General features: G+C 40.9%; 1 protein-coding gene across 1 annotated transcript in view; it reads right to left on the reverse strand.

Moving 5' to 3' along the window:
* The window catches only part of Ccdc14 (coiled-coil domain containing 14), a 34,200-nt gene extending 17,703 nt beyond the window's left edge, over positions 1-16,497 (reverse strand). Inside the window, exons 1-9 of the mRNA XM_059277333.1 lie at positions 16,188-16,497; positions 10,232-10,284; positions 9,101-9,173; positions 8,605-8,674; positions 8,395-8,514; positions 4,601-4,834; positions 4,396-4,490; positions 2,224-2,740; positions 790-931 (exon numbers count right to left, since the gene is read on the reverse strand). Of these exons, the coding sequence (XP_059133316.1) occupies positions 790-931; positions 2,224-2,740; positions 4,396-4,490; positions 4,601-4,834; positions 8,395-8,514; positions 8,605-8,674; positions 9,101-9,173; positions 10,232-10,284; positions 16,188-16,361 (1,478 nt within the window). The 5' untranslated portion in view covers positions 16,362-16,497. The remainder of the gene's footprint in view (positions 1-789; positions 932-2,223; positions 2,741-4,395; positions 4,491-4,600; positions 4,835-8,394; positions 8,515-8,604; positions 8,675-9,100; positions 9,174-10,231; positions 10,285-16,187) is intronic.
* Between the last annotated feature and the right edge of the window lie 5,277 nt (positions 16,498-21,774).

The raw sequence follows: 21,774 nt of genomic DNA on the forward strand, positions 1-21,774 counted from the left end.
ACAATACTGATAATATATGGATGATTTCCTCTACATTTCAAGATTGCCTCACTGGTTTCGATCTTTCTTAAACAAATTAAGAATATAATTCCAGTAAGTTAATATGGCTAAAAAGAAAAAAGTACCTAGCAATTTAAGTGAGTTTTGTCCTGTGTCTAAGTGTGGCAGGGCTATCAGCACTCAGCTCAGCCCTAGCAGGTTTTCTTTCCTGATCACATGTTCTAGCATTTGTATCAGGAGGGAGCATTTGATTGGTTTTAGGTTTTAGACTACAAAATGTTAAGGATGACGAGATGATTACTTCTGGTCCAAGACATTTAAGATTATTATATTCACACTCCCTGTCCCTATCAGTGCCCTAAAAAACATACTGAGACAGGGGCTTTGTGAAATAAAAGGAGTCCCAGACAGGATGAAAAGGAGCCTTCAGAGACCCATGATGGTCTTGGAGAAAGGAACAATGCACTTTTTCTGTGACTCAGATGTTCATTATTGTAAAACAACTTAGATTAACACAGAAACTGCATGAGGCAGCTACATCTTCCTATGTATAAGCTAACAAGTGACATCAGGGATAAAATAGGTAGGAGAAAATGTATCCTAGCGGGCAGAAGTAATGGAAAGTTGACGAATATAGAAACCTCTGGAAGATGAGAAAGGAAGGGCATACATGTCGGAAGGTTGTGATCTGTCTTCCTTCTGAAGTCCTAGCCACTTCACTTGGCATCTGTGCTCTGGCTGTGGAACACCTTCACCTATAGACAGAAACAGTCAAAGAGCAAGTCTTACCTTCGCAACTGAGCGTTCTCACTGCGCAGTGGCTGCAGGGCCAGAGCTATTTCAACTTCTATATTTGTGTGGCCACTCACTGCTGAAAGTCCAGATATGCATGCCTCTACTTCTGTTAGCAATCGCTGAACTTCCGAGTCCTCTATAAAAGGCAATTTAGTATAATCAGCATTTTAAAGTGACAAGATTATTAGCATGTATTACTAAAAATCTTTATAGATAAATATATATTCATTATAGATTTCAACTTCATTACTCATATCAGTATACAAACTCTATTTCCCTTTATCCTGCTTTCTCTATTTTCTTACTCAGAACAATTCTACAGAAATTACATTGAGTAAGGAAAGATTAATCTTAAATCACAGTATTATTATATTTAGTGATTTTTTTTTCAGTTAAGCGAAGTGGGAAACAGATTTACAAATCTCCTAGTTGATACTTATCAAAGATCTATGGTGGATTCCATGATGCTGTGCAAGTTTCCTATAATTGGCCACTCTATAAACATCAGTAATACAATCTTTGATCCTGCATTGAAAAATATAGCTCACTTTAGGTGACTTATTTGGTAAAATATTGCATGTGGGTTTTCTAGGACATGATCTCATTATGTAATTTTATAAGGTGCAACTAATGTGAGCCAGCATACCTCTACCTTTTGGTACTGTGGAGAATGGCTGTTTACACATGCCCAACAGATGTGAGGAGCAAGTGAGTATCAGATCTACCTTTTTTTTTGGGTCCCTTCCTCCTTCCTTTCAAAGTGTCCACTTAATATAATATTGCAAGCATAATCAAGTTATAAAAATGTATTCAATTCCACAAATATTTGAACACTGATGAAAAGTACACACATACACTAAAAGGCCAGTAAGTGGCATGGGTAGTACACAAAGTAGTATTAGGGAAATTGTTGAACAGTTTAACAGTCATTAAATAATGGAAGGGAATTTGCATCTTGGTAAACAGAAAAACAGTCATCTGACTACTATAATGTTCTTTCTATAGATTCTCTGTACTGGATCTTTTCAGTTTGTTTGCATCAAACAGAATGAATACACACTTGCAAGGCTTGACATTCTTAAATGCATGTCAAGACCACAGGAAAGAAGGGTTCAAGGCCTGGAACCCCAGAAGCCTGTGACCCCAGCACACAGGCAGTGGAGGAAGAATAGGGGTCCAACATCAACCTTGCTACAGAGCAAGTTGGAAGCCATCTTAGACTACATAAGACCCTGTCTCAGGAAACAAACAAAAGCCCTAAAAAGTAAGACAACAGACAGAACTCTTTTCTTTACTGGGTCAAGATAGAGTTCTATGAAAGAAACTGGACACTCCTTATCAATCACTGTCATTTGAATGACAGCCAGAAAACACAACACTGCTATTAAGCATTATACCATGTTACAAAAGTTTGAAATGCTCATCTACCTTGTTCTGCGACCAGGGCCTTGAGCTCTCCCAGCAAACACTTGGCAATTCTGACTTTTTCAGCAGTCTGGCTCACATTTTCTGCCTGCTGCACATTCTTGGCTATTTTTGCATCTTGCACATGTATGCCTAAATACTTTCCTTCGTTTGTGGCCTCTCCAATTTGTTCTCTGGCGCATTTTTCTTCATTAGTGGCCAAGAAAGCTGGCTGTAACTGAGTGGGGCTCTGGTGGGCCTGACTGTCCAAGACAGCGTCTCTTCCATGAGCTGGAAACAAAGACATATGTGTTTGGAAACACTTTAGTAGGTCTGCTTCCTTAGGCGCTCTTTGTTGTGGCAGAATCCAATTAGCAAGATTCAGCTGCTGAGGCGCTGGAGCAGCTGCTCTGTCAGTGTGGGGAAGGCCACACGGAATTCCAGGATGAACACTAAGTGAATTCCTGGGAACATCAGGGCAGTTCACAGAGGCTGTTTGATCTTGTGATCCAAGATGGTTATCACCATCAGTCTGAACTTCCTAAGCAAGAAGAAAGAAAAAAAAAAAAAAAGCCTTCAAAAGTATGAACAATTGTACACGATAAACACTCAGATCAATAATATTGGAAAATAATTTTCTACTGTTAAAAACCAATTTTGTGAGATTTCAGCTTACAAGCAAGTTGGACTTCCCCACTGCACAACAAAGACTAGTTTTTCAGAGCTTAAGTAGCTCACTCTGCAACATGGGAACATTATAAGGTCATAATGAAAATAGATTGTTTACAAATACCATACATGCTTTAAAGGCATCAAAAAATTAGTCTACATTTGGACTGAAACAAATATTTTCACTTTGAGAAACATTCTAAGAAGTAAGCTAAGAGGCTGGAGAGATGGCTCATCTGTTAAGAGTACTTGCTACTCTTGCAGAGAACCTGGGTTCAGTTCCCAGAATCCACACGGCTGCTCACAACCTTTTATTTTTTTTTGAGACAGGGTTTCTCTGTGTAGCTTTGGAGCCTGTCCTGGAACTCACTCTGTAGACCAGGCTGGCCTCGAACTCACAGACATCCACCTGCCTCTGCTTCCTGAGTGTTGAGATTAAAGGTGTGTGCCACCACCGCCTGGCACTTACAACCCTTTTTAACTCCAGTTCTGAGGGATCCAATGCCATCATGCCAGTGGTGCACAGACATACATGTAGGCAAAATCTCCACAAAAAATAAAAATAAAGTGAATATTTTATTTAAAAAAATATACAGAACTTTAAAAAACATATATTCAGCTAGGGATGTAGCTCAGTGGTGGTGTGCTTGTCTAGCATGTGTAAGGTGCTGGGTCCAATTTTTAGTACCATAGCAATAAAAATGCATGTGTGTGTATATAAAATGTATGTGAACATGTTATAGTAATAAAACTAGCAGTTAGTTCAATATCAGATCAGACACTAGTGATTTTATATACAACGTAGCTCAAAGACATTTGTCTTATGAAAAAAATACCCACAAAACACAGCTTTAAGTATATAAAAGGCATATGTTAAGAAAACATAGTCAGCCAGGCATGGTGGTGCACACCTTTAATCCCAACACTTAGGAGGCAGAAGCAAGCTGATCTTTGTGAGTTCAAGGTCAGCCTGGTCTACAAAGCAAGTTCCAGGATAGCCAGGGCAGTTACTCAGAGAAACCCTGTCTTAAAAAAACAAATAAATAAATAAAAATAAGAAAGAAAGAAAGAAAGAAAGAAAGAAAGAAAGAAAGAAAGAAAGAAAGAAAGAAGAAAGAAAGAAGAAAGAAAGAAGAAAGAAAGAAGAAAGAAAGAAGAAAGAAAGAAAAGATAGTCATACTAATGTATTAAATGAAAAAAGCAGCATTTAACTGTATGAAAGTATAGTTCTTACTTTAAAAAGAGAAATTGCTGAACAAACAGAAAATAAAATACACAGAGTTAAATGAGTGAAAACACTTCATCAGGGCTGTGCTTGGGTGGTGGGAACACTTGATTTCTTTTTTCTCACGATTGCTTCTTACTAATACCTAAGGTATTAATAGGTAAAACTTTTCTAATACAAAAACATTTATAAAATTGGTTTTACATCCTTGTACATTTGATCAGTAAATTCAATATTCCATTGTTAAGATGACCGTTTTTATAAGCAAGCTATTACTTGTTTAGTATACAAGCTATACCCACAGAGTGAACCATTAGAGGGCAGGACGGCTGCTGAGGTGACCAGGCTGACATGGAAGTACAGCAGCCATAACCAAAAAGTGGTGTTGCCTGAGATTCTATAAGACAAAAAAAGAAGTGTATGTATCATTCACATCTTACAGTGCTTATAAAATAACACAGTAATTTAATCACAGCTTACACTCAGTATTCAAATATCTATACTAACCTGAACCAGACACTGTATGACCTGCAGTAGACATTCCATTGGGGCCATTTTTTGAAGCCAAGGTATTCATTAGTGACATTTGAGTCTGCACATGCTCACAGAGGGCTTGGTATATTATCGGTGAGTACATCCTATAATGATCTTGTAACGACCAATGCTGTGCTATATCTGAAGGGTCTCTTTCACTTCCAGTAGAAGCTTCAGTAGATAGCCATTTCTTGTTTTCTGAAGATACTAATGTGGAAAAAGGAAGTAAGTTCTTAAATATGAGTCTTCAACAACTTTTACCCTAATATCTTAGGGGCGAGGAAAAAGAAAGAAAAAAAAAAGACTCTCTGATGTAGTTCAACTGATGATATGCTTAACAAAATGACTTTACTGTAACTCCCTGAAAAAAGTCATCCCAAATTCTTTTGAAAGTCACTAATGAATTAAGTTTTCCTGGTCAAAATTCATCTGTACCTATTTCTTAAGCTCTCCATTAAATGCTACTTGGACAATCCCCCTTTAGTCACACCTGTTCCGGGTACAGTATTATCACTGAAGTTCAATAAGCCTCTTTCACCCTGTCCCTAATTTTCCTGTCATTCTTTCATTCAACCCAACACTGGTCACACACTATAAAAACCTGACTCTGCCTCGGAACTCCTTATCTGAAGGAGCCCTCTCAGTTAAAGTGAATCAATAATACTGTACTTGTCTTTTTCTGCTTTAATGTAATCTCATTGTTATTAAATACAAAGAGTAAAATGCAAATAAAATCACCAACCTCAAGATTCTTGAGCTGTAAATAACATTTGGCACTCTCTTAGAACAATATGTGATACGAAGTTAAAAACTCAACATGTTATATCACCAAACAGTTTCAAACTGGCCAGATAAGTAAATATTTCATATTAATAAATCTTGCTATCTAAAAACATACTTCCAAACATAATCCCTCTGAAATGATTAAAACCCAGAGCAATGGATCTTCTCTACCAGATGAGTTACAACAAAACTAGCTAATAATTTCCTATAAAGTATCAATTTTTATTGAAAATACAATTTTATAATGAATAAAATAGAAAAATGTCCTCAAAAGTATTTTAATTTTGAAGTCTAAGATGTAACATAGGAGATCATAGTTCACAACCACAGAGCACACAGCCTTGTCCTCTCCTTTTGAGTCCTAGGCCTCTCTTTTTAGACATTCTTTGGTTCCTTAAGAACTGCCTACCCTGAGAAATTCTGATTTCATGTCCACAGGCCCAAGTTCTCCAGTCATTAGCTCTCCTTCACCTGCTTTCTGCAGTCTCTTCTTCAGTGGGGCTACACATACTGCTCTGTCTCTGCCAGCAGATGTCACCATCCAACACAAATTAACAAACTCCAAACAAGCTGCTTTCTTAGAAGGCCAGAGTCAACACTAAAGGCTTACTGAGCTAAGTGGTCTCTGTCACAGCTACTCAGTGCCACCACTGAAGCACAAAAGCAGCCATGGAAAATATATGAACAGTAGTTTCTAACAAAACTTTAGTTACTAAATAAAACTAAATATTATCTCTAAAAACACAACTGGCTATATGGTACTGACCTAGTTAAGACTGATACTGCCAACAGAAACATAATGTAAGCAATATATGCAATTTAAAATTTTAAGTAGTCACACTAAAAAGTTAAAAGTAGGATTTACTTTTCATGTTTTACTTAAATGTAGCCAGAGTTGGGGCTGCAGCTAAATAGTATAGTTCTTGCCTTGCATGTAAAAGGCCCTGGGTTTGATCCCCAACACCACAAAAATAAATAAGTAAATGTAGCAAGAATACTAATATTTCAGTGTGTAATGCCCAGAACAACAACACTTTTTGTATTAAATCTTCAAAACCCAGCATATATTTTACACAAAGTACACCTTAAACCAATGCTAAACAGAAATATTTCATCTCTATTCAGACTGAACGTAATTTATAGTTCAAAGAGTAGCTTTATACACGCAAATAATTCCAAAATTCTTAGTTTTATAATTGGATCTTTATCAGTTTTCAAATTTATTAAAATTTCAGCCTAGGTGTTAAAAAGATAGTTCCTAGTCAGTAAAGTGCCTGCTGTTCAAACACAAGAACCTGAGTCTGGATTCCCAGAACCTGGCAAGGGCTGACAGCATGGTCCTTAACCCAAGCCCTGGGGAGGCAGGGACAGAGGGATCCAGAAGTTCACTGATAGCCAACTTAGTCAAATCCACAAGCTTCAGGTTCAGTGAGAGAAAATGCCTCCAAAACAAAGGTAGGAAGTGAATAAGGAAAGACAGATACCATGTGTATGCACATGGGTACACAGCCACATACACACACACACACACACACACACACACACACACACACACACACACACACTCAGCCCATTGGTTGCACTAGTCAATTTCAAGGGGTCAGTAGGCACATGTAGGCTAGTGCCCACCCTTTTGATCAGTGTAGGCAAACATAATACAAGGTGATAGGTCTCCAAAATGGAAAGACTGAAGGAAGCTGTTTTTCTGGCCTTCATTCTCTTAACTAACGATCATATGGAATGACAGTGTCCAGTCTTTCCACCTCCATTTTCTAGACTTTTTTGCTTACACCTTGATCTCTTAACATCTAGGGAGACTGTATTAGATTATTTTTAAACTTCATCCCTTGTGTGAAATGTAAGCGTGCACGTATGTACTGACTGACATTTTTGGCCCATCTTTGTAATGTAGATAGACTGTTTCAATTCTATTTTGGACTGCCTTGTGCTATAGGTCTTTAAAAGACAATATTCTCAAAACTTACTTGTTTTAAAATATTTCCTGAATCACTTACACTTAATTTTCAGCAAGGTTAACCATGAAAGTATAAACTACCATGTCTTTGGATACATTTCAGTGTCAATCGTTGACAGGTGTTTTTGCCATATGTCCTAACTGCACAGTTCAACAAGTTTATTCTTTAACTAACTTAAACTATATGCACACAGTTAATTTTAAAATAATTAGTATATGTAAGTATACACCCAAAATGCAACCAGTTTGTGATTAGCTATGAAAACAAGGGATATGCCAGGCAGAGTGGTGTACACCTTTAATCTCAGTACTGGGGAGGAAGAGGCAGGAAGATCTCTATGAGTTTAGGCCAGCCTGGTCTACATAATGAGTTCCAGGCCAGCCAAGGGCTACACAGTGAGATGCTATCTCGAAAATCCAACCAGCCAACTAACCAGCCAATGGCAGGATAAACAAAGCTGACTCTATAGACTTCCTCATGTCATTCAGTTTGAAGTTTTTACTGCAAACCCAGAAAAGAACCTCGTACCCTGCTTTTTGAAGCAAGTGCTAGCTGGTAATGAGAAGCTGACTACAGAAAAAGCAGCACAGCATACACCTAAACCAAATAAAATAAAAACCAAAGACAACTGCAACATCCTGGTAACTGATCAAAATCCCAGTCAATAAATCCCAGTCAGTAAAGTGCTTGCTGCCCAGGAATGAGGGCCTGAGTTCAAATCCCCAGCACTCACGTGAAAGTTCAGCACAGTGGTACACACCTGCACTCTTCAGTGCTGGAAAGGCAGAGACAGACAGATTCCCTAGCTTGCTGGCCAACCACCCTGCGGAACTGGTAAGCTTCAGGTTCAGAAAAGAGGCCTTGTCCAACAAATAGTGGGGAGCAACTGAGGAAGATGCCTGGCACTGACCCCTGCCATGCACGGGACACGGATACACACACACACACACACACACACACACACACACACACACACACACCTTTAAGTAAATATGGGGAAATGCATACATATTTCTTTTCGGACCACTGAAGAAGTATGCTTTACAGGTCCTTTCTTTTTAGCTCTGAAGTTTTTGCCTTCTAAAGGTCTGGCATTGCATCTATTTTCCGAATGTACTATTTCTGCACCTGTTAATAAAAAAACAAACTTCTGTAAACATTAAAAAGAACTAGTTCATTGATAAAAGGTGACCAGGAACAAACTTTAAAAAGTAGAACCTGGATCTTCATTCTTCAAAATGTCCCGCAGCAAAGAGGCACAGCCATCAAGTCCCTGCACAGCCTCCGTCTGTAAGAAGAAAGTCATATTTAGACATAGAGTACACCAGGCCGCTTCAAATGCATTTCTTCTCCTTTTTCCTTTTTTTCCTCCCCTTTTTTCTTTTTTGGTTTTTCAAGACAGGGTTTCTCTGTGTAGCTTTGCGCCTTTCCTGGAACTCACTCTGTAGACTAGGCTGGCCTTGAACTCAGAACTCAGAGATCTGTCTGTTTCTGCCTCCCACATGCTGGGATTAAAGGCATGCACCACCACTGCCCAGCTCAAATACATTTCTTTATAAGCAATTTATTATTGGTAAAAAACATGTCTTAAAGCAACAGCCTACATACATCCTAGGTGCAAACCTTTGGACTGTAGTCCCACTTCTTAGCTTTTACCTGAAGACTAATTAAAATGGTATATTGTATCCATTCACTTGATTTATTGTATCATTACCTGACTTTCCGAATCAGAATAAACAGGACCAGCAGAATCTGCATTAGAATGTGCTGTTTTTCTTGGGTGGGTCCTAGAAAACAAAGTTAATACCCTTCAAAAAAAAATTTCAAGTATCTTTTTCTCAAAATATGTAAATAATCATTTCCTTTCCAGTAAAGATTAGAGAATAAAGCTCATCTAACCCCAGGTGAAGTGAATAGGACTCTGGAGATTATGAAGACTACCAGACACTAAAATTACTCCCCAAGGTTGGTATGGCCTAGGTGGTGATGTAGTATTCTGAGAACATCTCTTACATTCTAAGAGACTGGAACTTTTGCTGGCCCTCCCAGCCAAAGTGAATAATCTACTTCAAGGTCACACAAGACTAAGACTGCTGTCCTACTGTGTGCTCAGCCTATATGTTTAGCCTGCCTTTAAGAGAACAATGCAACACCCAACCTAACAGCCTTGGATTTCCCATGTAAGCAACTTTGACAACCTAAGCTAATGCACAGCTGCAACCTTAAGTTATGACCTCTTCCCTGCCCCTGACCCAGAGGAACACCTCTGTATCATTTGCTGAAAGCAGCAAACACAGAAGCTAAAAGCAACTTCCTAAAATCTACCACTTAAAGGTTGGAATACCCGTTATGAATACTGGCTGATAAACAATGTTGTCTGAGCTAGTCAGTGACATAATCCCTTGTAAACCTCTGGTAAAGATTTCCATAAAGTATACCATTCCTTCCCCGTGGGATGCTTTCTGTGCTGTTCAAGAATTCAGAGCAAAGTCCTCTGTATTTATGCAGACACATACAGATACAGGGTCAGGTTCACAAGAAAGCCTTCAGGCAGGTACAGGTTCAGACTCATAAAACAGACAGAGGATGGTGGGGAGACTTCAAATCTGGACTCACTCTTCATTAAGCATCTCCAAGGGGAAATGCTTTTCTTTCCTCAGTGAGACACTGAGTATTATTAGTGAGCTGGACTTACTCACTAATGATTTATAATCTGCACAACACCCAACTACTTGTGGAGGCAGAGCCCACTCATTTTCCTGGGGTAAGCAAAGTATAGTCAAGCCCCAAGACCTGAAAATTTACCCAAGAGTTCCTGAACTTAGAAACTTGGAGAAGTACTCACCCTTTTTTTCCATGTGGTAACTTAGATCCCGGGTATCTTCCTGAAGATATCACCTATGACATAATATATTATGTTACAGTAGATACATAATTACTGTTGTTTTAGCTTGCCATCCTGACATTCCTGATTTTTTCTTTTTTTTTTTTTCACACAGCCAAACTGAAACATAGTTTTCACCCTCGGCAACCCCTTTTCTACTTTCCACAAATGTGACTCTAGAAACCACTTCTAAACGGACTCTCTGTCCTTCTGTGACTAGCAGCTTATTTTTAACCTTCATCTGTACTACAGCATAAACCCAGACTTCCTTTCTTTTATGAGGTGGATTATTCTATTCTATGTAGATAGCATGTCACTGACTCTTTATAAATGGAAAGTATCTTAAAGATCCACAATTATAATTTAGCTTTTATGCAATAAATTTGTTCTACATGCAATGTAAAGAAAACAGCACATAGCCGGGCGGTGGTGGCGCACGCCTTTAATCCCAGCACTCAGGAGGCAGAGCCAGGCGGATCTCTGTGAGTTCGAGGCCAGCCTGGGCTACCAAGTGAGTTCCAGGAAAAGGCGCAAAGCTACACAGAGAAACCCTGTCTCGAAAAACAAAAAAAAAACAAAAGAAAGCAGCACATGCATTTAGTTCCTTTAGTCTATTTCTTACCTCTGTAAAGAAAGCTCGTGTTAGTTTTAAGTCAAAAGGACCTATGACCATTATATTAGGACTATTCTTAATCCTTGGGCATGTTCTAAAATCTCTGATACATGTAATCCTAGACACAGGGCAAGGGGCTTGGGACAGCTGAATGATTCAGTGGAGGAGTGCTTGTCCAGCATACACAAAGCCAGGGAGACAGCTCAGAAGGGAAACTGACTGCAGCTGAAGCATAAGGAACTGAGTCCACATCCCCAGCATCTACAGAAAAGCCAGACTTGAAGGCCCCTGTCTATAACCCTAGCAATGGAGTGAAAGTGGAGACCCCTGGATCCTGGGGTAACACTGCCCAGCCAGTGTAGCCCAGACAGTAGAGAGCTCCAGGTTCAGTCAGAGATCCTGTCTCATAAAATTAAGTGGGGAGTATTAGAGGAAGATAATCGATGCTTGACCTACACACACACACACACACACACACACACACACACACACACACAGAGCGGTGATCACACCCATACACACACACTAAGAAGTAAAAACTTTCTTCAGAACTCTGGTTATATCTTATAACTTCTAAGACAGCTTGACTAAACTAGCACATTAAAAACTGCCTTGCTGGGCAGTGGTGGCACACACCTTTAATCCCAGCAGAGGCAGGCAGGTCTTTGAGTTCAAGGCCAGCCTGGTGTACACAGGACAACCAAGGCCATACAAGAGAAACTTTGTCTCGAAAAACCAAAAAGAAAAAAAAGAAAAAAAAAAAAGGAAAGAAAAACAAACCCTACTTTTATCTACATCCCATTTTCTCATTTTTTTTAAACTGAAATAACAATTTTAAGTCTGCATTTTAAAACTAATATAGGTGGGATAGCTTTTCTATAGGAAAATGTTCATTTGCTTTTACATGCACTCAGCATCTTGGAAGCTGTGCAAGAAAGTCGTCTTCAGGCAGGAAAACTGAGTATCTGGAGAAGCAGATAAGAGAGACTTCCAGAGCAGCGCAATAGGGAAACTGTCTATCATATACCCCTTATATCTTAATAACTTTGTATCTGATAAAAACCTCCACTCAAAATAAAACTTTAAGACATCAAAGCCCATAATCCTCCCCTCATTCCACTCTTAGATCCACTCAGTGTTAGCATTCATTCAAGTCTTCACACATTTACATATTTCATACTTTAAAGAGTAACTACCGGGTTGGGGATTTAGCTCAGTGGTAGAGTGCTTACCTAGCAAGTGCAAGGCCCTGGGTTCGATCCTCAGCTCAAAAAAAAAAAAAAAAGAAAAAGAAAGTATAAAGAGTAACTACCAAATTTCCCGAGTTACTTACTATTCTCTGTTTAGACAAACACATACACACACACACACACACACACACACACACACACACACGTTATGCATTTTTTTACTCCTAATAATGTTATTGAGAATACATTTTTACAAAACTGGATCGGTTATACTTTTTGAGATATCTTGGGATCTGATGGAGGGTTATGAATCTACAATATCATACAAAAACAAAAAGTCTTTTGCCTGACACAAACATGTCCTAAAACAGAGACTATTATTTTTTGTCTGCCCACCTCAAAATAAGTTGCAATCATAATATTCCTAGGTATTTCTTAAGAACAAAATTCCCTAATATAGCCATAAAAGTTGAAAACTTTGGGATTATAATCTAGATAGACCTGATTCATATTACACTTATCCTAATATTGTCCTTTATAGAAAAAAAACAAGAGTAGTCCAAATCCAGTCCAGGATTGCATACTGCACTAAATTGCTATGTTCTTGAATCTCCTTAAATCCAAATTCCTTGGGCTGTCATTATCTTCCATAGCTTTGACATACTTAAAAAGTAAAGGCTAGTTATTTTGCATAATGGCTCCCTGAACATTTAGATTGACTGTTTCCTCAGGATCAGACTCAGGTTATGCATTTCTGGCAGGAATATCACAAGAGATGTGTCATTTTCAATACAAGTAGGCAAATGACATTAGTCTGTCCTGTTACTGGCAATTGAAATGAATTTAAGACGGTGTCTGCCAGGATTTTCATTATTAGGGTTACTATTTTTACTTTTCTAATTAAGTGCTTGTAAGATACCCTGACACGATGTGGATATCTTCAAATTTTCACTTAGTAGCCTGAATATCCATTTATGGTTCCTGTTTAAGTCAATGGTTTATCAAAAGTTGACTTATTTATTTTGCTATACAATTCGCTCTACATTTATTAGCTAATTTAAACAAATTAGAAGGAGGGCAGGACCTTTCCTTCTTCCTTGTTTATTGGTTAGTGTGAAAACATTGATTCTAATTCTAGTCAACAGACCATATATTACCATTAATACTAATGCTCATATGTAAATAAATATACAGGTGGATACAATATAAAAAGTGAAGAAAGAAAACAAGAAAGAATAAACGTTAGGGATGAAGAAGGACTGAATGCAGATAATGGACACAGTTATGAAAGAGGCTATAAAAGTAATTGTTTTTCTAGTTCTTTGCCATGAATTTTTCATTTCTTGGTGAAGGAAAAATACATAAAAATACATTTAAGGGGGCTGGAGAAATGGCTCAGAGGTTAAGAACACTGGCTGCTCTTCCAGAAGTCCTGAGTTCAATTCCCAGCAATCACATGGTGGCTCACAACCATCTGTAGTGAGATCAGATGCCCTCTTCTGGTGTGCAGGCGTACATGCAGATAGAGCACTAGTATACATAAAATATATACATAAAATAAATAAATCTTAAAAAAATTAGTAGCTAAAGTACAAAATCCAATGTGAAGCTTCACAGCTTCAGAATGGTTATTCAAACTATACAGAAGTTCACTGAGCTGTATAGACTTGAGTCTGGATAATTTTCATTTGTGTTATTTTCCATTAGCAAGTGTTTTTAATAATAAGGTTTATAAGACTTTTTTTAAAAAAAATTGGTCAAATTGTTCCAGAGTCAATCAGAGGAGGCTACACCAAGTTGGATACTTTATTATTTTTAACCAAACCCCAGAATTCTTTGAGCTGTTTCTTATTTTTTATAAAGACGGTCATAAAAATATTTAATACTTCATCTACCTTAACAAAATAAAGTATTAACTGAAAGGAAAAGTATCAGCTCAGGACCCTGAAGACCAAGTTCTCAGCACAAAGATTTGTTTGCCCCAGAGGGACAGAGGGACAGAGGGCAAGGAATGAGAAACAAAGACAGGAGACAGAAAAGGGAAGGGAAACAAGGGAGAGGAGGCCGGGGTATTTGTCCCAGGAGAACAAAGGACTGCCTCTGGATAGAGAGGAGACAGACATGGAACACAGGAAAATGGCGGTTTATAAAGGTGTAAGGGGAAACTCGCCGTCAGCATGAGGTGTGTAATTTTAACTGGGCATGTCAGTCGGAGCAGCCAAACAGGGCTTTGATTGCTGGACTCCAATACTTTGAAAGCTGGACCTTGGTAGTCAGCCACAGGAGGAGGACGTGGCCAAATAAGGAACAGACCTTGGTGGCCAGCTTCAGGAATGCAATCAAACAGTTTTCAGCAAGGCAGAGGGAATGGGGAGAAGGGCAAGGCCCGCCAGAGCCACGTGCTCCAGTGGGCTAGTGTGCCTTCATTAGCTACAGGCACAATCGGACCCAGATTTCTAGATTTCATACGATACATTTAAAACTTAATACCTATTGAATAGCAACCCCATGTCCTCCCCAGCCCAGCCTCTGCAGCCACATTCTACCCTGCTTCTGAACTGCACTACTTCAGGTCCTACATGTAAGTAAAATCATGCAGTATCTGTACTTCTAGGACTAGCTTATTTCTACTTAGTATGTCTCCAACTTCACACGTGCTATTGAATATGGCAGAATTTCCTCGAGGCTGAATAATATTCCATTAGATGTATATAACTGTTCATTTCTTTACCCATTCACTTGTAGATATTATTTAGGTTGTTTCTATGTCTTGGCTATTGTGAATAATTCCACAATGAAAGAAAATGCAAATAGCTCTTCAAAATCTGGATTTCAATTCTTTTGAATAAACACCTAGTAATGGAGCTGGCGGGGTCATATCAGCTCTACCTTAAACAGTCTGGTTTTATGAAACAAGATTTCACTGTTATTCAAGCTGGCCTCAAAGTCATGATCCTCCTGTCTCAGGTCCCCAAGAACTAGGACTACAGTTGTGTATGGCCATGCTTGGCTTATTTTCTGAGGAAACTTCATCCTATTTTTCATAGTAGCTATACTATTTATATTCCTACCAGGACTGTAGACAAGGGTATTAACTTCTCAACACTCTCACTAATACTTATTTTGTGTTAGAGACTATCTCATGGTTTTAATTTCCATTTCTTTGATGATTAGAGCATATATTCATATACATGTTGGTAATATACATCCATTCAAAAAAGGAAGTCTCAAGACAGGTTATGAAAAAGAGCACAAAATTTACATTAGTAGGAAAAACATGACAGGTATGTTGATAAATGGAAAACAAAGCCAAACCCCAATCTACTATATATGCCAAGTGTTTTCTAAATCTCCAAGATAGGGTTGGAATATTCTAGAGTAGTAGATGAGCACCATGTCCAACATGAAGTGATTTGATTATAAGATATGGAAGGTGGCCTGAACCACACCCAACTAATGGAGACGTGAGGGCGTTAGACAAAGATTCTAGAGACAGTTCTTGAGCTGAGGGCTAGATGGAAAATGGAATTATCAGGCTCATCATAATGTGAAAAGGCATGGAAGCATGATAGGACAGAGGACCTTGGGCACCTCAGGGCCAAAACTAGTTTAGCTGTGTTGGACTTAATTGGGTTGGGGGTAGGGGCTGAAGAGGATCCAAAATAGCTCTGTTCCGAGCCAAAGAATATTTACCTTGAAATAGGGGTCCCTGTCGTACTTTGGACAGTTACTAGAATACATCAAGAGTCATGCCTTTGAGAACGGTAGGGCTGGTACAGGCACTTACTGGGAGACTTCACCAACAACAGAGACATCGGCTAATAGAAGCACTCCTGGAAGCGCAGAGAAGCTGGATCTGGGGACAAGGATTAACTAAAGCTAAACGAAGTCACTGCACCGGTGATAAGAGCTGGGGTTCGAACCCAGGGCCAGACACCAAACCCAGCGCTCTGTTTAGACCGGGTCGCCTGAAACAAAGCATTCACCTAGCGACGTCCTCACCACTTCGGGCGCCGCCGCAGTCTTACTTTTTATTTTATTTTTTCTAGCACCTTCCTGGTCCCCTTAGTCCCTCGCCATCCCACCGTGGGCACGTGGGATCCGCAGCCCTCACCTGGCCCAGTCGAGATCCGGACCTGACCATTTCTCTCAGCTTCAGAACCGACCGGACGTAGGGAAGCGAAGCTGTAAGGAAAAAAGAATTAACCGCCGAGACGTCCAGACCGCCCTTGTCCCGCCCCCCAAGCTTCCGCTTCCGGGAAGGCGCCCGCCGGACGCCGCGCCTCATGGCCTCCTTGGCTCTAAGGTCTTTCCTTCGGGTCCGGACCTGGCGACCTGGGCGAGCGCCACAGACTCCGCGTTCTCCAGCTTGTCACACTCGGCGGAGAGTCCGGGAAGACGGCGGACTGCACGCGGGGCGGGGCCTGGCGGGAGGGGCGGGGCCTGACGGGAGAGGCGGGGCCTGGCGGGAGGGGCGGGGCCTGACGGGAGAGGAGGGGCCTGGCGGGAGGGGAGGAGCCTGGCGGGAGGGGCGGGGCCTGACGGGAGAGGAGGGGCCTGGCGGAAGGGACGGGTCCTGGCGGGAGGGGAGGAGCCTGGCGGGAGAGGAGGGGCCTGGCGGAAGGGACGGGGCCTGGCGGGAGAGGCGGGGCCTGACGGGAGAGGAGGGGCCTGACGGGAGAGGAGGGGCCTGGCGGGAGGGGCGGGGCCTGGCGGGATGGGCGGGGCCTGACGAGAGAGGAGGGGCCTGGCGGAAGGGACGGGGCCTAGCGGGAGGGGCGGGGCCTGGCGGGAGGGCGGGGCCTGGCGGGAGGGCGGGGCCTGGCGGGAGGGGCGGGGCGAGGAACCGAGGCTCTGCTCCGTGCCCAAAGGAGCTCACTGCCCCTTGCAGGACTTGTTTCAACTGGTTGAGGTGGGAACCAGCCTGTGCCTGAGGAAGGGCCTGGCATAGAGGACTACCGCTGAATTTCAGGAGTGACTTGAAGCTTTGTGTGCTGTTTTAAATGTATTTGTTCTTGATACTCAATAAAAATCAGACCTCGGTATCATTAGCTTGTGATTCTGATGGCGAGTTCATAATGACTCTCTGTGGCCTCTCTCTACACAGTGTTCAATAGTTGGGATTTGGGGTTTCTTCTGTGCACGGCTTGGTGGTCTACTCTTCTATTGAGAAAACTGCTGTTGATTGAGAATGGCAGTATTTTTACCACTGACAGCTGTGCTAAATGGAGAATGCGGGTTTTTTGTTTGTTTGTTTTGTTTTTTGGGTTTTTTGTTTTGTTTTGTTTTTTCGAGACAGGGTTTCTCTGTGTAGTTTTGGTGCCTGTCCTGGAGCTCGCTCTGTAGACCAGGCTGGCCTCGAACTCACACTCTGCCTCCCGAGTGCTGGGATTAAAGGCGTGCGCCACCACCGCCCGATGAGAATGGTGTTTAAGACACTGTATTTGAGATTGTTTTAAATCAAATTGGAGAGAAATTGACTCAGTTGATTCTTCTTTCTATGGTAAAATAGCTACCTTTGTAAAAAGTGTTGCTTTTTTTTTTTTTTTTTTTTTTTGGTTTTTCGAGACAGGGTTTCTCTGTGTGTAGCTTTGCGCCTTTCCTGGAACTCACTCTGTAGCCCAGGCTGGCCTCCAACTCACAGAGATCCGCCTGCCTCTGCCTCCTGAGTGCTGGGATTAAAGGCGTGTGCCACCACCTCCCAGCTTAAAAAGCCCTGGAGACTATAGAGATGATTTCCTGCTCTTGCAGAGATCTTCAAAAGATCTACCGCCTTCTTCTGGCCTCGTCAGGCACCAGGCATTCAAGTGGTGCACATACGTACATGAGGTACTCACACATTTTTTAAAAAGTATATATGTACACATACATATGTGTGATTATATATGTATATATGTAAATGTGTGTGCATGTGTGTGTTTGAGACACCATCTCTTACTACATAACTCTGCCTGGACTGAAACTTACTATGTAGACCATACTTGCCTGGAACTCACAAAGATCCTCCTGCCTCTGCCTCTGCCTCTGCCTCTGCCTGCCTAGTGCTGGAACTAAAGGTATATGCTATTATACCCTACTTAAATACTTCTTTTTTTCCTTTATTTTTATTTTATATGTATGAGATACATCTTTTTAAAAAATGCATAAAATGTAGCTGAAGAGATAGCTTATCAGTTAAGATGAGCTTTGGTTTGGGTTTGGGTTCAATTCCCTCACCAACATGGCAGCTTACAACTGTCTGTAACTTCAGTTCCAGGGAACCGAATGCTCCTTTCTGGCCTCTGAGGTCACCAGGCACCACATAGAGTATAGTACACAGACATATACACAAGGAAAACACCTATATACATAAAATTTTATATATATATATAATAAATGAAAAATAAATATATAAAAATTATATATAAATAAAATTATATATACATATTCATACTCTACAAGTAAAATCTTTCTACTTATATATTATACGCTCCTACTAGAGGGATAATAGTATAGGGGCATAGAGGTCCTTGTACTCACAGAGAAGTACTAGGAGAACCAGGAATGTTAATCATGCAGGGGTCTTCTCAATGGAGGAGATAAAAATAAAATATCTTCATTCCATCCAGAAAGCTGAAAGTAGATTTTGTTAACAACCTGGTTACCTTTGGTATAGAGGCAGACTTCACCCAAATTTCCCAGAATGATTACCCCAGACTCTTCCCTCCCTAGACTGTTACCCATCCTTAGGGGAGATGTCACATGTACTTCATGGCCTGCTGACCTCTATGCTGTCGGTCAGAGACCACACGAGATTCTAGGTTTTTAGCTACAGAACCCACCCTCATATCACACATACTGTGTAAAGGAGTTCCTATGTAGTCACACCTTAAGCTTCAATGTGCACCTGGAATTGGACTGGATTGTTGCCTGGAAACCTTTTCCCAAAATTGTACTGTGTTTTAAATACGCTGACAATGAACTGCCTGGCATTAGACTTCCTGAAATCTGACCCATGTTGACAAAGTCAATCTGTATTGGGTTTTCATTCTCATCTCTTGGCCTGGTTTGCCTCCCCATAAGACACCTGCAGGGACCCCCTCAGGGTCCCCTGGAGCTGGAGTTACAGGTGGTTGAGCACTTTCCTGAGGGTGCTGGTAACCAAACTCAGGTCTTCAGAAAGTGCAGGAAGTGCTCTTCATCACTATGGCGTCTCTCCAGCCCCACAGATGTTTTTCTTAATTTGACTTTTTAAAACATTGTTTTCTTAATTTGTACATACTTACTTTTTAAATATATGTAAAAAAAGGAAAAAAGAAAGAAAAGAAAAGTCATCTGTAATCCATACCACTCTTCGGTGCATTTCCTTCCAGACGTTTTCTACTTGAATATTCATCATTGGATATGTATTAACATTTTCTCTTAGTAGCATATTAGCATTTCCCTATTCATACACAATTACAAAATGGCTGTGTGGGGTTCCATTATTCTTTCTTTTTGCTTTTTCTATTTTGGGCTTGTTATTTGATATTATAAACAAAGCAGTAGGATGAGATGTTAAAGTGAATTTGGAGAGGGGAGAGGAATATTTTTTTTCTTTCAGGTTTCATGCTTTGATTTTAATTTTTTTTCTTCCTTAAGAATTTTGTAGATGTATACAATGTATTTTGATCATATCTATCTGCCTCTTCCCCTTCCAATTCTCCCAGGACTCCCTCCAAACACATCCCAACTTCACATCATATATTGATATAGATATATAGATCTGTAGATGTCCCATTGAGTCCATTAGTGCTGTCTCCATGCATACAGAAGTAGAGGCATCCATCAGAGCACAGGCAACCTCCCAGTGGCCACACCCCCAAAGAAGAAAAGAGTCTCCCTCCCCAAGAAGCCATCAACTGCTTGTCAACTGGAGATGGGGCCTTCATGATCTCATCCTTTACCCACAGTGGAATTTTGACTGGTTTGGTCTTGTTTTTCTGTTATGAGTTCCTGTCATGTCCAAAATACATTCTTTATACCTTCTCTTCCAGGTATTTCCTGGGCATGGGGAGTAGTGGAGAGGGGCTGATCTAGAATGTCCCATTTAGGGTACACTGTGCCCATCACTGTGCCCATCACAGTGCCCATCTATGAGCATTCATAGCCATTTATTCTAAACACTTTGACCAGTTGTAAGTCTTACCATTAACCATTGCCCACTGCAAAAAGAAGCTTCTCTGACCAAGCTTGAGAGCATCGCAGATCTATGGGAATAAATATAAACATTCAAAAGGATTTGACAACATACTCATTTAGCAAAACAGCAATAGTAGACTACTCCCTATGGTCTATGAGCTTCCCAGCCCTGGGCTTTTCACCAGGTTTACAATACCAAGTTTTCATTCCCTCCTGTGCAGCAGGCCTCAAACCCAATTAGAAAGTGGTTGGTTATCCACATTACAGTCATGACATTATTGCACCAGTGGGCACATCTTGCTGGCATGTCAAAATAGAGGGGTGTTCAATTCATCCAGATAGCATAATGTTGAGTGGGACTAGACCAGGCCCTGAATATAGACATGGAGGATGAAGATGTATGTGAGGGTCAGACTGTGAAGTCCTCATAGGTTAAGGATTCAGTTTACTATTCCAAAGGCAAAGATGACGTTTAAAGGTTTCTGCAGGGTACTGTGAACTGGATGAAGTTCACCAAGATGGCGGTCACAATGTAATACAGGAGTCTCCAGTCTGCAGCACCCAGCCAAATCCTGTTAGTTGCTGGATTTTTGCTTTTTTGTTTGTTTGCTTTGAGGGGTGAGGTTGACAGACACAATCCTGAAGACCGAAGTACTGAATGTTGGGATTCTGAAATCCCAAATGGTCGTTCCAATGGGGAGAAGAGGAAAGGCTATGCGAGAGGTATGCAGATTTGGGGCAGTGGATGAGTGAGTCTGTGGTGGTTTGTGGGATGGTGACATCATTTTAGGTGAAATAAATAACCAGAAACTTGCAAAGCCTCACTTTGGGTATCGGTGAGGGAGTTCCCAGAGGAGCTCAGTGTGTGTGTGTGTCTGAGTGGAGAGGGCAGGAAAGGCCCACCCTCTCATCCAATGCTGGAGCAGTCTAGAACGGCTTTCTGATCATCCACAGCTGCTTTCCTGCTACAGTAGGTGAACTGAGTAGTAAAAGAGATTCTATGTCCTTCAAAGCTTAAACAATTTCCTGCCTCAATCTTTATGGTGTATGCAGTGTTTTTTTTTTTTTTGGGGGGGGGAGGCAAACATGGATGTGAGTCTTCCCCCCACCTCCAGTTTCTGACCTGCTTGTCTCAGGAACTGACCTGTAAGAATGACATCACTCAGACTTGTCCTCCAGCTTCAGGTCTTTTTTAGTCCACAGGAATAACCAGCGGAAGACAGGAGAGAATGAGAGAGATTGGGGTGTTTCTCCACTCACTACCATCTGGCTGGTGCACTGGATCTCTACAAATATGGATCCTTCTGAGCTCATGGGCTCCAGATCTCTCCAGCTTTCAATAAATATGCTCTTGTTTTGTCTCTTTAGTCTTTTTTTTTTTTTTTTTTTTTTTTGGTTTTTCAAGACAGGGTTTCTCTGTGTAGTTTTGATGCCCATCGTGGATCTCGCTCTGTAAACCAGGCTGGTTTCGAACTCACAGAGATCTGCCTAGCTCTGCCTCCCCAGTGCTGGGATTAAAGGCGTGCACCACCACCACCACC

Source organism: Peromyscus eremicus, chromosome 12 (assembly GCF_949786415.1).
Source record: "Peromyscus eremicus chromosome 12, PerEre_H2_v1, whole genome shotgun sequence".
NCBI classification, from domain to species: domain Eukaryota; kingdom Metazoa; phylum Chordata; class Mammalia; order Rodentia; family Cricetidae; genus Peromyscus; species Peromyscus eremicus.